A 16,259-nucleotide genomic window follows, 5' to 3' on the forward strand; every position below is an offset into this window, starting at 1 on the left:
ACAGAAGGCTAAATTGATTGATAAGCCTGACCCCAAAGTGTCTGAAAGCTGAATCTATCCCGCTCGTTTCAAGTCACATTCTTTCTTGGACGAGCACAACCATCTTCTTCCCCTGACTATTTTCAACCCCCCTGATCACGGTTTTTCGAAGTAGCTCATCCGCATCCACCGGCTGATATTCACGTACCCAACTCCCAGAAGCACCGATTCAGAGGACCGTCAATGTCCCTTCCCCAGCCAGACAATGGCGGCCATGCCCTTACATGGGATTCTAGCGTAAGGGTAAGGTGTTGGTTCCGCTCTGGAGATGGGATGCTTCGTAACCACATCTTCGTCAACAGATACGCACTGTGTCTGATTTATCCATGTGCAGTGAGCAGGATGAACACCCAGCCACCCAGGATATCCTGCATATGATTCCATCAGTTGGAAAGACAGTTGTGCCTCTCAGTCAGCTATGTGACGAACTGAGTCGAAGTACTCAAGCCGAGGGTGCTACGGTGACCTCAATTGTTCGGTATTCAGGGAAGGGTAGCCTGAGCCATCGGTTTGTACTTCTCGCTGGAGAAAGAAATGGACACGAGTTTTGGATTCGTCTTGATCGCCGCCCCAACACCCAGAGCACATTCAGATTGCTTTTCTCACCGCCTGACGGAGGCGCGAAAGATGTGGTGGGCCGCACTGTACAACTGCTTCCGAACTCCCTTTCCTTACTCGTCATCTAGGCAAATTTAGCATTAAATCAGGCGCACGTTCTCGAAGACCAGGAGAAAATGGAAGCTCAAGTACATTTTCCCACTCCTATTCCTCTTAAATCTTTTGGAACGGTACTCAATATCATCCGGGATGGCTCAACGTTATATGGACTGAGAAAAGTGAAGTTTCTCCGGTTCCTTCGAGGTGGTTGGTCCTTACGAGTCTTCAGGAGAATTGCTGGTTTTTTTCATCTGTTATCCAGGAGATATCAATTCAGTTTTTCGGTGGCTCCTTTCGTAGACTAGATCGTCTGAACCACCCAACCTTGTCCTACCCCCTTCGTAAAGCAATCAAAGCGAGGATGTATGCCATGCACCCCCCACCCATCGCGACCTCGATTAAAGACCTCGAATCGCTCGCCCTTATGACACATGATCCAAAGATCCGAACAGTTTTCGTAAATCTAGCGCGGGTTACTGAGATTCAGGCCGTAAGTGGAGCTTCCCACTGTTCCGCCTTGCATCGCCATCGTGACCAATTAAATTACTCAGAGGCTAGTGCACTGCTGCAGCGTAGATGATATCAAAGTTTGGCCAGGCCTCAAGCCATCTTTGATGCAGCTGGCTATGGATTGTCAAAGCGTTGTTTACGAGCATCTTCATTATTTATGTGATGTCACGGGTGCACGACAACTCCAGGATCTTGCATTGGTGTGCGTACGCTATCTTTCCTTGGTATTCATGCGCTGAACTTGGCGTCCCAGTGACTTTGGTCATAAATTGGATGAGTGGCGACGGTCAGGTGGGTCGGCGCTTGGGCGGTGTGACCGTGTCATGAATCAAGATGAGTTTGAGAGTTTCAGGTCAGTGGCGAAACGATTTCTAGCTACGGCCGTGAGTTTACTTGCGCTGCTCCTCTGGTCCCTCTGACTAAGTGCTGCTCAGTTTGGCGACACGGAAGCCGACGTTAGTGTCGAATGCGACCCAGGACTGCGATGGACTCGTCAACAAGTGTCAGCGTCTTCCGACCTTGAGCTCGCTCGGTGGACGATCAACCAACTTTCGTGCTGCAAATCTCTGGAGCATATGTCGCGAGAATGCCGGTATCAACTGAATAAAGACATTGTTGAACTCGATATAAAGTTCGACAATGTTTTCCCAAAAAGAGCTCAATTCGCTTCCAAAATTTGGTCCTTGCTTGTATGTCGAGTTGACTGCAACAACCTGGAAATTGTCCAAGTTCTGGACCCGTTCATACGAACATTGTTGCCACACTGGATAGTTGCTATGGGGCTGATGGACATGGTCGACGCTGCTTGTCTCGATCTCTATCGTGTGGGGAATTGGATGGTGCGCATTTTGGGTGTTTACTCATTCACGGTTTTATGCTTACCTATATGTGCGCAGCGTGGGTCCTCCGCTATGAAAGACCACCGGGTGTTCATATCACATATGCACAGGTTCATGCTTCGTTCGAAACGAGCGCTGAGCCAGTGCTCTTTCCTCATCTTTACCGGTTCCATACCATTCGAACTTGAGCCCTACTTGGTGTCCTCGATTTCTTCCTCATTTTCAACCATTGTATCGCATGACGCTATTTCGGTTACTTCTGCGGGCACATCCCAAGACGCATGGAGTCGGGGACCCATGAAGCGCCATGTTCATCAACACGATGTATGCTCCGTAGCCTACTCCCCCGACGGTGCTCGGCTAGTGTCGGCTTCAAGAGATAAGGACGTCGATGTCTGGTGCCCCAGCACAAGTACCCTGCTACACACATTACACGTACCTTATCCTTGCGTCTTTGTTACCTACTCCCCGGATGGCTCACATGTCGCTTGCGCAACGGAGAACAATCGCGTATACATTTACGATGCGGAGAAAGCAACCCGGGTTGCCAAGCTCCTGGGTCATTCTCAGCGTGTCAATTCTCTCGCATACAGTCCATACGGCACGTGGCTGGCCTCTGCGTCTCACGACAGGACTATCCGGATCTGGAATTCACTTACCGGATCCTCCATCGTTCTTCGCAAGCACTCCGATGCTGTCATCTCCGTTGCATACTCCCGCAGTGGTACTTTTCTGGCGTCAGCGTCATTCGACGGCTCTGTTGGAATATGGGATACAGCGACAGGGCACTTGCGTCGCTCTCACCAGGTCCGTAGTGCCGTGGGTTGCGTTGCATTTCATCCGGACAACGAACGCGTCGTCTTCGCCTGCCACGATAAGTTGGTGGGTGTTTGGAATTTTGAAACTGGGATTATAATTCCGCTCGAAGGCCACAAAGATGTTGTATATTCCGTTTCTTGTTCTTCCGATGGGGCTCGCTTCGCCTCCGGTTCGGTTGACAATTCCGTGCGACTCTGGGATGCCGCAAATTGTCGCCACATTCGCGCCCTCAAAGGCCACACTGACAACGTATATTCCGTCGCTTTCTCCCCGGGTAATGCACATGTGGCGTCGGCGTCCCGAGATCGCTCGATCCGCATCTGGGATGTGAGGAGCCTTCGACCTCGGAATGGCTCTAAACGTCCCTTTACCATTGCCACTTCCCTAAATAGGACACTAACTGCTGCAGTAAGTGAAAGCAAGATCGTCCACATTATCAACAAGTCTTCCAATCCTCCAACCACACTGCTTGGTCATACCGATTCCATTACGTCCGCGTGTTTCTCGCCTGACAATGTACACCTTGCTACCGCTTCGAAGGACCTGACGATAAGGGTTTGGGAAGTGGCCTCCGGCAGATGCGCGAAGAATGTTGTGCTGGATACTGCAGTCCCTGTTGAACTAGGAAAACTTGAGGCTCCATACCATTTGAGCTATTCGGAGGATGGCCTTGTGCTTCGTGTGTTGGCCCCAAGAACGTCCAATGATATCGAAGAGCAAGCAATAATTTACTTCGATGCACAACAGTGGACATTTACCTCGAAAGCGCCCCAGAAAACCTCTTTTCCTGGGACATATCTGCCAGACCGATTCGCTCCCGTAGTACTTGAACGAAGCTGCCTTTGCGTGCGCCGCAAGGACTCGAAATTAGCGTACATATGCTGGCTTCCTGATGATTTTCAGCCTGTATCCGATGTATTGCAAAATGGGAGGCGTGTGACAGTTGGTGGAAAAGGAGGGGAGGTGGTCCATGTCAACTTTGAGGGTTGGGATCTTTCGTCCGCATTGAGCTAACGATGATGTACGGTGTATTGCCGCAGAGTTCTGATGCGCCGAACCGCCACAATCTTCGGTAGTTGTTAATCGTCGAACACTGGTTGGGTCGACTGGCGCGAACGAAAGCCAGAAAACTCTTGCATTGGCCTGGACGAAATATTGTTTTCTTGTTGTTCCCCTTTCTTGAATGGGGAGCCAAACTCATCTCCCCCTATGCTCGCACTCTTACTGCCAGTAAGTGCTGGCACCCTATGACAATTGAGGCTGGGCCTTGCACGCCTCGGGGCGGGGATCTTGCGGCAATGGACCTAGCTAGGCCACTATGGAATATATGGCGGGAATCGTCAATTATCATCGATGACGCATATTAGCTGCATGGCTGCTTCGTTGTCGTGGCTTTCTATAAAAACTTTACGCCCTAGCTTCTTCCCCTAGTTGGTGGTGTCAAATTGCTTGCGCGGGCAAGGTCACAGCAGGGTCACAACATCACACCAGCGTGAAGAAATAAATATTAATTAATCACGCAATTGTCTGATATCGTGATCTTTTTGGGAGGCGTATTGGCTCGCTTTCGCCCTCTGCAGTAGCACCGACGGCCGCGGGATCAAGCCTGGGAAAGTACCTACATCATTTTTTAAGTGTTACTCGAAAATATTGGACGGACCAACTGCTGACACACATACCGGACGTTGTGGGGGGTACTTTGTAGCCTCTGTCTGTCGACACTGAACACCCCCATTAGAGTAAGTCCTGCAGTGACTTGTGGTTTCCTACATTTGTTTCGTTGGAGAGCGAGATGTTGTTGGTCCCTGGAGCAATGGCCGTTAGATAGGAGACAGCTACAAGAAGATTCAACTAACTGCTCCAGTGCCAGTTGAGACCCGCTCTTGGTGGGCCCGACGCTGGTCGTGTGTTCCTATCAGTCCCAAACCCTTATATGTTATGCCTCACGAACCCTGGATTCTTTCAGCTCTACTGCTTGCTAATGGAGATTAAGTTAGAGTTAGCACTGGGTCTGGTTTGCAGGGGCGAACCTGAAGTCGAGTAGTTCCTCCCGCTGTACTCTTCGGAGGATACCCCCCTCCTGGGGCCGAGGGCTGCACAAGAGACGGTTCAGCGATAGTGTCGGGCACTCCTTGGGCGTGCGGGACTTGGTACTTACGTCGGTACCTCTGCTGGCACAACAGCCCATAATGGCGAATATGAAAACCCGGATCAACCGAGCAGCCGATCAATGTATGGGAGGCTTAGCAACGCGGGCGGTAAAATAGACGCAGGGTGCCAGTCTGGCCACTGCGAATGGCTGGGATACTATGATTATTTCATGGGGTGCAAGGCTATGGCGTCGAATAAATCTTTCCGGTGGCAAATCTCCACGTTGTTCCTGCAATGCATGATTGAACTACCAACCACCTCTCCACCGTCACCTATACATAGCATCTCCAGCCCAGCGTTTCAATATGGAACTGCTTAACCTAATGGCTTGTCATTTGTTGAGACGATAGGTCGAATATGAACAGTAGCTACCATGACCTGTGGGTTTCAGCTAGAAAGCTACTCCGTCATCGTCCTCCCCGAATAGTACCATGCACCTGAACTCGCCATTTTCTGCTGAAATGAATATCCCTACTTGAATGTTTAGTTCATTACGTCCCTGAAATTGGGTGCCTCCATTTATCGATGGCGAATGGGGATTAGTGGTCTATTGATATAGAGTGGTTGTAGATTAGTGGCTCATTAAAGTAAATAGGGTCCTTCGGGGGTCCCCTTCCATAGTTTGATAAAGCAATATTTTTCGTACCTAGGCATGTACATTAACGTTATCATTTCCATTAGTGCAATGTCGCTTACCTGCGTATTACTCCTACAGTCCATTTCAAGGAAGACATTAGACCCTAATCCCCGCTAGCACGGACTTTCTGCGGAGAAATACTTTTGGAATTTCTGGTTGTGCTTGAGCTGCACGGGCACTCACCCCGAGGTGGAAATCGAACTGAATTACTGTTCCAGCGCATCAAACCATACCACGGCGCAGGGCTGCAGAGACCCTTTTAAGGAGATAAATCCCAGCAATTTCCAGCAGATTCTGAAACTGACATGCCTTCCCGCTCTCGTCGCAAGGTGCAGCTACAGAGTCCTTTCCGCCAAAACTGTGCCAACTCTATGACCCCTCCATCTATGCAAATAATACGTTTCCGATAGCTGGTTAGGCTGTTTCTTGCTTGGAAAAGCTGTATCTCTGTCCCAACTCAGCCCCTAGAATTATGGAGCACGCGGAAAGGAGTTGTAGGGAAGCTCACGATCATGGCGGTGGCGAAGTTGAAGATATTGTCGCGTCGATGCATGCTACTCCCGCAATAGCCTGTTTCCCAAAAAAATAGTACTCGATACCGCACAGAAGCCGCGGCCATGCTTTCACCGTGTTTCATTGTCGCATTAGGATAGTTTCTCATCCACCTTGCTTGACATACCCTCTTCATCTGTCAGCAACTTTCATTACCCTACACCCGCATCAGTGCCCCGTAGCTCCGTTATTTTGCGTACGTTACTGTGCGCATCTCTACTTGATTGGCGCCCAGGCGCGAGGAGCGATGGACGCCATGAGTCAAAGTTCGGGCTCTCACAACCCTTTCTTACCCCCCAGCGACATCCTGATCTCTACGCAATGGGGTCGGACCGAATTCGAGTTAGGCAGGTTTTGCACTGGCCTCCGTCATAGCTCCCTAGCGGAGAGAACGAGAGTGATTTCCTTGAGGCGCTACGCCGCGATGGGGAAGGTCTTGCATCGGTTCCTTTTGTTCGAAGCTATAAGGGACGGAATTAGATTATGCATTCGTTTGGATCGTTACCCTCGAATACGGAACAAGAAGGGCTTTCTGGGAAGCACCTACTCTCCTGCTAGTGACTCAGTAAGCTCATACATCTCGCCAGAGAGAATGGTTGTCTCATCCGCACCCATCCAGGTTTTGCTTTCATTGGACGAACACCTTCTAGTTGGAGCAAATGACAGACGCGAAGCCGTGATCCACTTTGGTGACCCTGTCCCCTTCAGCCGTTTTGGAAGCGTATTCGATGTCGTCCGGAATGAGTCGATGTTTTATAGTATTAATAAGGTGTGTCAAAATTTTGCCGTAATTGCCAGACCATTCATCTATGAACGGCAGCAAAACTGCTGGTTCTTTGCTTCCATAATTCAAGAGCTTGCTGTCCTCTTCCTAGGTGGTCGTTTTAACCCGGGATCGGCGCTAAATCAGCCCCAGCTAGGCAAACGGTGCCGCATATCGATCAAGACCAAAGTGTATGATGTGCTTCATGTTTCCGCTTCAATCAGAGACCTGGAACCCTTGGTATTTGTGATGCAGGAGACGTCACTCATTGATCCCGGGCTTCGCCTGTTACGAATTATGGAGGCTCAAGATGTGCGTCTTCTCTTATACTTGGTCTATCTCACTTGATGTGCCTTCGCAGAGGCTACTACATTGTTCCAGCCTCAGTGATGTCGAGACCATGCACGATGTAGCATTTTGCCTGAAAAGGATGTTGAGTAGCTGGAAAGACGTGGTATACGAGCATCTGCACGCGTCTGGTGGGGTGCCTGGAGCGAGGAAACTTGGGCCGGACTTCCCTCGGTAAATTCTCCCATTCCTTTCTAGGATACTCAACCTATATTGCCTGAGTAGGGCCTTGAGTCAAATTCTCAAGGACTGGGAAGCCAAAATCCGCGTGAGCCCCGAGAGAACCAAAGAGATTCTTCGAGATGGCAAGCTTGGCATGCTTGAACAAATGCTTCGCCAACTTTTCACAGCTCAGTCGAGTTGGGTTTCCATTCCTGTGGCGTGTAGTAGGGCTCAAGCTTCTCAATTCGAACCCTCCACTAATGACCATCAACCGTCGGATAACTCTGAGGGGTTACAGCTAGCGCTACTGCCAAGTCCGATCAAAGTGCAATGGGATAGTCAAGCGGAGTGTTCAAACTTGGACTTCAAATTAGCCCTTTGGACGCTCGAGGGTCTTTCATTGTGCCAATCAATAGAGATTCTAGCACGGAAATACCGCTTTCGGCTGAACAAAGATATCATCGGACTCAGGGCTCAAGTTTCTGATGTACTACCGGCGAGCTCTCTGTTTGCTTGTAGAAGCTGGTCCATGCTGGTCTGTCGAGTGCATTGCAGAGATGCAGACATCATCCAAGCCCTTGAAAAATTCGTCGAGAATTGGCTGCCGCACTGGGTGGCAACCATGGGTGTTATGGGCGAACTTGATGCGGCTTGCCTCAGCTTGCATCGTGTCGTGCAGTGGATGGTATGTTTTCCCCTGTATCCAGTTTGACGCGCAAACCTTATTTTGTGATTATAGCAACCGCGCATTGACAAAAACGAATTGCTCACACGAATTTCCAGCATGTATCGGTTCATATTGCGTTACAAGCAAGCTCTCAGTCAATCCTCATTCTTCATCCTCAATGGTGCCCTGCCGTTCAGTCATTCGGCATGCCCAAATGGCGTTGGATCATCACCTCCGATCAATCAGCTCCTTACAGTGCTGTATTATTTACTGCAGCTGGACATGCCCAGCACTCATGGGGCCAGTTCCCTATGCAACTCCGCAACCACCCCGGCCCCGTTTCCTCGATCGCATTTTCACCCGACGGAGACAGGATAGTGTCTGCATGCAGGCAAAAAGCGGTCTGGATTTGGAGCGCGACGACGGGTACGTTATCGCGCGTTCTCAATTTGGATTCCGTTTGTGTCTCCGCTGTCTTCTCTCCCGACGGCACGCAAATTGCATGTGCGCTGGAGGACACCTCTCAAATTTACATCTGCCACGCAGAGAGTAGGCCAGACCCGATCTACCGCCGTCTTCGTGGGCACTCCAAGAGGGTTAATTCGTTGTCGTTCAGTCCATATGGCCTCAAATTGGCCTCCGGCTCGGGAGATAAGACTATACGCATCTGGGATTGCCAGGATGGTGGCATTATAAAGACCTTATACGGTCACATTGACGCCATAGCCTCCGTAGACTACTCCCGCGATGGGGTCCTGCTTGTCTCAGCTTCTTATGACCGGACAATTTGCATCTGGGACGCGGCCAATGGCAATAGAAAGCGTCAAATCAATCTGGGCAGTGCAATATACTCTGTTTCGTTCACTGCGGATGATTCGCGGGTTATTTTCGCTGCAAATGACGGTTCCATTGGTGTCTTGTGTGCGGATGGGTGGGAAGATCCTCGAATTGTTGGAATGCACGACAACGCAGCATATGCCGTGTCATGCTCTGCTATCGGGAGCCGAATAGCTTCTGGATCGGCAGACAAGTCCGTCCGTTTATGGAATGCGATGAGCGGAACGCACGTCCGCACTATCAACGGACATGTTGGGAAGGTTTATTCCGTAGCATTCTCCCCGGATAATAAGCGAGTGGCGTCTGGATCGCGTGATCGATCCGTTCGCATTTGGGACGTAGAACCTCCAACCCGTGCTGATATGATTGGGAATTCGTTCATAATTGCCTCCTCTCTCGACGGGAAGCTTACCGCAACCATTCACGAGGGAAATATTATTCGCGTCAACGCCCACGGATCGAGCAACCCCCCAATTTTATTCAAAGGACATACCAATATGGTCACCTGCGTGTGCTTCTCTTCAGATGGTCTTCGACTCGTCTCCGGGTCTCGCGACCAGACTGTAAGGGTCTGGGACGTAAATTCGGGGGCGTACATCGGAAAATTCGCGATTAGTGAAACGAAGCAATTTCGGGAATTTCAATGGGAACCTCAGGCGCCTTACCATATCAGTTACTCCCCATGCGGTAGAGTCCTCCGCGTGAGAGGGTGGGGTGTGGCGATACATTTGAACAGCCATATACCCTCTATCTCAATCCCAAGGACTTGAAAGAATACCAAACTCCCATCCCTTCCGTTTTCCCACCTACCTCTCCTGATCCATCTCTTCCAATCGTCCTCGATCAAAATTGCTTGTGCGTACAACACCAGGGAGTACTATCGTACGTCTGCTGGCTCCCGGATGACTTCGAGCCGATCTCCGAAGTCGTCCAGATTGGTAGACGTGTCACCGTAGGCGGCAAGGGCGGGGAGGTCATACATGTCGACTTTAAGGAGTTAGATCTTGGCTGCCAATAGGCAGGTAAACTTTTCTGTCAAATGAGTGGTAAGGCTTTTGGTGGTTGGGTCATCAGTGGCTGTATTTGCTCCTCTGGCTGTAGTCTTCCACCCTTGATGTGTATTCAAACTTTGTGTCATCACTTCTGTTTCTGGGGTCTTGGCTGTTGGAGGTGGCGCCTTGCGTTTCATATGACATGAGTGCTACCTCGCTGCCACACCGTATATCATTAAGCCCGGGAGGAACTTCAGTTCAATACTCTGCTCGGTGTGTGCTTTCCGCCCCGCGCACAATATTGGGGATGGGGTTGTTTCGTTACCGTAAGTGGCCATGCAGATCCATCAGGGCAGCGGCTCCATACCAAATCCTCACCGCATGACCCGCCACGCACTGAGAACACGAAGCCAAAGGCATACATGTTGGCGTGTCGGCTGAACACACTTCAGATGTAGGCACGGTGTCATATCCTAGCCTGGAGCAACGTGACCAACACGGAAATGAGACACCCAAATGATCAAGATTTTTGGAAGGGGAGGCCGAAATTCACGTTCATGGACGAGTGCCCCTCACTTGTCAAGCGTATATATGACTGGGAAATAGCGCATTAAACGTCGGGATGACCATCATCACAGATCAAGCTACAGTCACATATCGCGGTCTTGGCGCACCACCGCTGGAAAGGTGTCCATCATTTCCCATCATTTCCAACCCTAACAAAGCAACGTACCGTCTGGGCGGAGCACTAGGAGAACTTTTCAATCGTGTTCGTTTGTCACTGGATAAATCATGAGCAAAAGAACGTCGTGTGGGTGAGCAGCAAATCATGCCTTTCTGCAGATGCAGATGCAGATGGGAATTGGACCTAAATTCTCCTCAGCCGAACGTATATTCGCATGGGAAGCCAATTGACACGCACCTGTGAACCAATCGGAATTGCCTCTGGTGTCCGGGGAGGTGGTGGCTTGAAATTATGGCAGGCCTCGTCAGTTAAAGGATTCAAAGTTTCACGTCCCCAGAACTTTACCCTTGGCTTAACGGGCTCAAGAGGGACAGAATTCTGTAGCAAGAGTCAGTCACAAGACAGGTGCAATAATTGTCAAACACGAACCAGTGCCCGTCGGGGCTCATTCTTTTTGGGTACGTACCCTCCCCCAGGTTCGTAAGCCTTGTAGGTACGACGATTGAGCGGCTGCTGTGAGTAACTCCTCGTGAAGGGTCATATGAATCCTACATCACGTTTGCTTAGGCAACCTCCCATAGGGTTATGACGGTTGCAGGCCGCGGTAATTATGTGAGAGCACGGAAAGTGTTGGAGAACGCAGAATTCGAGGGGTGGGTACGCGTGGCTGACACGTTTTTGGAAAGGGCCCTGCAAGTTAAAGCTGAGAATGGAATTGACACTAGGGTGGGTGAGAAAAGCTTTTGTGAGAAACCGAGGGTTGCAATGCGCCCAGTAAGGCAGTCTACCATAGATGGCAAGCAAATGACGCCAGGGGTGACATCGCTCCCAAGGAACAATCAGAGTAAAGTGTAAATGCATGCTAATCTTTCTGGATCCTGAGGGGAATCCACGAGCGCATGACAACTGTGGCACACACATGGACTCACTTTTTTTAAGAAACGTGCACTCGCAGCAGAGATGCGGAGATAGCCGGCACAAGGAGCGGAACCAAAATAGAGAAATTACGTAACACATGAATGTGATCGGGAATGGATCGATTAAGGACAAGAAGTTCTTCCCGTAGGTGGCTTGGTCTGCTTCACCCCCTCCCAAGAAAGAGAATCCAAGCTGGAGAACAGATAGAGAACGGCTAGCTTGGTTTTAAGACATCCAAGGCAATCATTTCCCGAAAAAGCTGGGATAATTGAAGTCACGAGCAAGTAGTGCATGTCGTTCTCAGACTGAGATAACGATTCCAGCGGCCCTGATTCGAAACTAGCTAGATGGGGCTTCATGCGATGTTCGAGATAAGCCGCGACCACAGATGCACAATACAACAGGCAGAGATCAGCGTCAGAGAAGGAAAGGCCTAACTGCAGTAGCAGAGAGCGGTGCCTTACCACCGTCCTGTGGGTTCAAGTGGAGTACAGGACGGTGAGCAAGCGCTGCGTCGATCGTGTAAAACGTCACTCGCTAGATGTGATGTCGCGTTCACGTGTAAATTCTTATCAGCGCTTAATTAAGTTAAAGAAGCCGCAACCCCGCGGATAGTACTCCGCGCAGTAACACCGTACCTCACGAAATGAGCCCCCTTACGTTCGCTGATCACTCAAGTTCAATGCACAACAGAAACCACCGCGCCAGAGAAACAAATGATCATACACACAGAGATGAATCGCTTACCGCCACCAGTTCATGAAAGATTCAGTGGACTCGTAGGTTGCTCAACCTATGCAACCAGGTGACTATGCATTCAAGGTGTGCGCTGGCCGATGCATATATAACACTCAGGATGAGGTGGATTTGCGGCTGAGTACAGCGCGACCGTGCCGTTGGGTCCCACTCAGTGCAAATTACTAAACTGTTCCACACTTCCAGCTCTATTTTAAGCGCTGGGACCGACACCTTGTATTATTCATTACAGCACTGATGGTTGAGGCTTGCCAGCGGCCGGTTGCTCCTCAGCAGCGCACTGGTAAACGCCGTCTATGCTACCGGTGGCCTGCTAGTGCGAGGAACGGTACAAATTGGGTGGTAGGTTGATGGTGCCGATATCGTTTCGGTGGTGCTTCGAGACCACGAACTACGATGGGGCATCCGCAATGAACCTTGGGTATGCGCAGTGAAGGGCGCCTAATGGGCGTCTGGTTTCTTACTTTAACGTGGGTATGGTAGACCTCAGATGAATGGTAGGTATGAGTACACGTCCAAAATTGGCGTTCAGGGACCGAGCAGAATTAGGATGAATATCCACCAAACATCAAGCTAGGCTGTGATACCGACCACGGCGTCGTATATCAGCGGTTAAAGGCTCTAATCTGTACGTGCAGGATTTGTGTCGTCAGCAGCAACAAACGAATGTGGACGATGAAGACAAGTACCGAGATGCAGGAGAAACGGCGAGAGACAGACATCGCCCCCTTGAATGACAAGAAGACGCAAGTGAGGAGCAGGTAAAGGTATGACTAGGGAACCTTACCGGACAATTAGGTGAGGGACTGCAGCATGAGTTTGCGAAGGTCGTCCTCGGAGCGGGCTGAGGCCAAAGTCAACCTCACTGACCAGGACTGGAATGTGCGGATCCGTGTATTCAAGCTACAACAGTAATGTCATTCACGAATTCGGTGTCGAGAAGTTTGTATGCGCACCCCGACTCCCTTGGTATTACTAGGTTGAACGTCTTGTTTCGGCTGTCAGGAATGATGATCAATGGTGGTACCAAAGATAAGTCTCATCCAACGGCGAACCATGTTCCGCTGGGTGATGAAACAGCCTCCACCAGGCTCGTATACCTTAGGATGATTATGCCGTGAGCGTCAGTAACAACTCTGATGCTAGTTTCAGACGAACATCATAGCCCTCTTGGCCCTTGCCCAGGGACACACGCGAGCGAGCCAGACGACGATGACGTTCCCAACGTTGTGCCTACTAATATTCGACTCAGGAGACTCTGGTGAAGACAACGGAGGACATACGAGTTTGCTGAAAAAGTGTCCCATTTGACTGCGCTCCTACAACCAGTGTAGAGGGATTTGCGCAAATGGGGGATGGGTGACAGGGCTGACTTAGGGGTTTGACAACAAACACGTTCATCACGCATGTGCAAAAAAACCTGTTACAGGTGTACTGTACTTCGGCCATCTCCTATGGTAAGGTGCAAACATCGAAAAGCGGATCCGGAGTCACCTCACAATGAGGGCATCGGTAGATGTATGGGTGAGCCTCCGCAAGCCGCAAGCCCGATTGACTGGCAGACCAGTTTGTTCAAAATGTGGAAGGGGAATCAAGTCGTCGTGTTTCAGGACAGTGGAGCATCGCGCTCGTCACTCTATAGCCGGGAAAGCTGCATATAGCGCTGCTCCTGAAGGCGATGATGAATGTTGCTTGTTGCGTGATATGAAAGACTGTTCGGTATATTCGGCGGGTTATGCATTCGTCAAGCTCATTGCTCCCAGAACGAATTGTCACGTGGTGACACCGATAGAAAGAACAAGCCACATGCGAACACCACAGGTGGATCGATCAAGGGAGTGTTGTAGATTGGAGGATTGGGGCTGAGCGTGGCCACTTTAGATCCTCATATTGCAGCTGTCGTAGCTATCCCGCAAAACATGCCGTTACCTGGCGTACTGTGTCCTGGTTCTAGAGTATTCATGACAGGCTGAAGCTGGTTGCTGGATTTGCAATGTGCTTCCCGTGCCGACACGCGTTGGCCTATTAAAGCTCAAGCCATCTTTCTGAAAGGCACTTTAGCCTGGTTGTGTGGCTTGCAATAAGAGCCAGCGCGAAAGTCGCCATTGCTGATTCCGACGTTCAAGTCCTGGTTCGTGACATTCATACCCACCTGGGGTTTGCATCTCATTGAGCAGTTAGCAAGATGTCCACTGAATCCACGTCGACTAAACACCATGGTTCCTATGAATCCTCCAATGCAACTGCTCTGGTACAGTGATACCTATCCGTTGCTAGGATGTGGCCTCACAAGATACAATTAAAGGGCTCCGGCAGCCAAGAGTACAGTCGTAACTCATCAAGAGGCGCAACTGCATCGTCCGAACGGGTGAAAGCCAGTTGGGAGGATTCACAATCCTCGCGGGCTGAGGGAGAGGACGACATACTGAATGGGATACCGGCAAAGGGCGACAAAGGCTTCAATCTCAGCGATTTTTGCTTCGAGCTCGATCGTAGCTCGAGAGCGGAACGCGCCGTGGTTACTTCCATACGTCGGTATGCTACGAAAGGGCGAGTGAAACACCGTTTCCTCTTGATATCTGTTAATCTGGAGGCGGACAAATTTTGGTTCCGTTTGGACCGTCATCCAAGAACAAAAAGTTTCCTCAAGTTGTCTTCTGCATCTTACTTGGCTTCAAACGATCTTGTGAGCAGCTCTTTTCTTCTCAGCCACTACCACAACTTGGATCTCATAAGATCTGGGTAGGTGAAACTCGCATTGTCCCTCAACGTTATCCTCAAGGACAAAGAGCAGCAAGAGGCTCTGATTAATTTTGAAAAACCAGTGCCACTGAGGCGTCTTGCAAAAGCTCTTGGCGTGATTCGTGACGAATCAGTATCCTACGGACTATCAAAGGTTTGGTTATTCGCCTCCCACGTTGAAAGCAGTATAATCATACGCAACCGCAGGAGAACTGTTGGTTCTTCGCGTCTATCATTCAGGAGATCTCGCTTCAGTTTTTAGGGGGATATTTTAGCGCTGGTGGCCGACTCAATCATCCTAGACTGGCCCGTGGACGGCGAACGGCAATCAAGGCGAGGTTGTACAAGGTGCTCCCGACGCCGATTTCTGCTTCTATTGCAGATACGCAATCTATTGCCGAAATAACACATGACGATCCACTCATTTCCGCTTTTTCATCTCTGTTGTGTGTCGTCGGAGGTCAGGATGTGAGTACTTGCTATGATACACTCATGGATTGACTGTGACAGTGTTTCTAGGAACTACTCCATTGTTCCCAAGCGGTTGACGTTGGACTTGAGCGGCGCATGGAGGAGATTCTCCAAGATTGCAAGTGTATTCTCTATGAACATCTGCGTGGGTTGAGTGGCATCTCCGGAGCACGGAACCTGGGGAAGGCTTTCCCATCGTACGTCATCAACCACACGGGATGAATATGTTTCTCACCATTGTTCATAGCGAGCTCATCGCCCTGTTGGGGACTTGGAGAGGGTCTCTGAAGAGAGGCTTGAAGGAGGGGGGATATATCTTGGATATCAGCCATTTGGACGCACTGCACGAAAGGCTTGAACAGCTCCTCGTCACTGCTGTGAGTCGTCATCCGGTTCTGCGACTGTGTCGGACCTCATGTCGAGAAGTTTGATCCTATGCCTCAAGACATCGCACGAAGTGAGCCTGGCTCTCCGTGTTGGACAGTCCAGGAGCCCTTCAGCAAAATTGATCTTGATCTCGCCCTTCGGACACTCGATTTACTGGCTTTGTGCGAACCACTTGACAGCCTTTCGCAAAAATACCGATACCAATTGAATCGCGATATTGTCGACCTTGATACTATTATAAGGTCTGCCATCCCGCGGGAAGCCTGGTTCGCATGCAAGAGCTGGGCTCTGCTTGCAACGCGAGTCAACTGCAGCAATAAAAGACTT

General features: G+C 50.2%; 3 protein-coding genes across 3 annotated transcripts; all 3 read left to right on the forward strand.

The window, feature by feature from the left end:
* The first annotated feature begins 144 nt into the window (after positions 1-144).
* Positions 145-1,513, forward strand: EI90DRAFT_1573590 (uncharacterized protein). The gene is made up of 4 exons (XM_039051917.1): positions 145-668; positions 726-875; positions 926-1,408; positions 1,460-1,513. Exons 1-3 carry the CDS (start codon positions 366-368, stop codon positions 1,274-1,276), a joined length of 804 nt encoding a protein of 267 aa, XP_038914229.1. The 5' UTR covers positions 145-365; the 3' UTR covers positions 1,277-1,408; positions 1,460-1,513.
* Positions 1,514-12,188: 10,675 nt separating this feature from the next.
* Positions 12,189-14,095, forward strand: EI90DRAFT_3290584 (uncharacterized protein). The gene is made up of 6 exons (XM_039067227.1): positions 12,189-12,674; positions 12,816-12,829; positions 12,971-13,082; positions 13,131-13,243; positions 13,312-13,426; positions 13,485-14,095. Exons 1-6 carry the CDS (start codon positions 12,570-12,572, stop codon positions 13,641-13,643), a joined length of 618 nt encoding a protein of 205 aa, XP_038914230.1. The 5' UTR covers positions 12,189-12,569; the 3' UTR covers positions 13,644-14,095.
* Positions 14,096-14,331: 236 nt separating this feature from the next.
* Positions 14,332-15,391, forward strand: EI90DRAFT_1573652 (uncharacterized protein). The gene is made up of 5 exons (XM_039051918.1): positions 14,332-14,463; positions 14,518-14,583; positions 14,638-15,074; positions 15,127-15,228; positions 15,282-15,391. The coding sequence occupies exons 2-4, from the start codon at positions 14,518-14,520 to the stop codon at positions 15,137-15,139; spliced, it is 516 nt and encodes a 171-aa protein (XP_038914231.1). The 5' UTR covers positions 14,332-14,463; the 3' UTR covers positions 15,140-15,228; positions 15,282-15,391.
* Positions 15,392-16,259: the final 868 nt, after the last annotated feature.

Source organism: Cantharellus anzutake, assembly GCF_015039405.1.
Source record: "Cantharellus anzutake strain C23 chromosome Unknown EI90scaffold_36, whole genome shotgun sequence".
In the NCBI taxonomy this organism is placed as follows: Eukaryota; Fungi; Basidiomycota; class Agaricomycetes; order Cantharellales; family Hydnaceae; genus Cantharellus; species Cantharellus anzutake.

What these genes read in the sequence shown, in the direction of transcription:
- EI90DRAFT_3290584 (XM_039067227.1), top strand. Translation starts at nt 12,570, where the DNA reads ATGGTTGAGGCTTGCCAGCGGCCGGTTGCTCCTCAGCAGCGCACTGGT. An exon ending in CGTGTATTCAAGCTACAACA is followed by an intron (nt 13,244 to 13,311) that starts GTAATGTCATTC and finishes TGGTATTACTAG; the next exon opens with GTTGAACGTCTTGTTTCGGC. An exon ending in AAACAGCCTCCACCAGGCTC is followed by an intron (nt 13,427 to 13,484) that starts GTATACCTTAGG and finishes TGCTAGTTTCAG; the next exon opens with ACGAACATCATAGCCCTCTT.
- EI90DRAFT_1573590 (XM_039051917.1), top strand. Translation starts at nt 366, where the DNA reads ATGTGCAGTGAGCAGGATGAACACCCAGCCACCCAGGATATCCTGCAT. An exon ending in CTGACGGAGGCGCGAAAGAT is followed by an intron (nt 669 to 725) that starts GTGGTGGGCCGC and finishes CTCGTCATCTAG; the next exon opens with GCAAATTTAGCATTAAATCA. An exon ending in CGTTATATGGACTGAGAAAA is followed by an intron (nt 876 to 925) that starts GTGAAGTTTCTC and finishes ACGAGTCTTCAG; the next exon opens with GAGAATTGCTGGTTTTTTTC.
- EI90DRAFT_1573652 (XM_039051918.1), top strand. Translation starts at nt 14,518, where the DNA reads ATGTCCACTGAATCCACGTCGACTAAACACCATGGTTCCTATGAATCC. An exon ending in CCTCCAATGCAACTGCTCTG is followed by an intron (nt 14,584 to 14,637) that starts GTACAGTGATAC and finishes ATACAATTAAAG; the next exon opens with GGCTCCGGCAGCCAAGAGTA.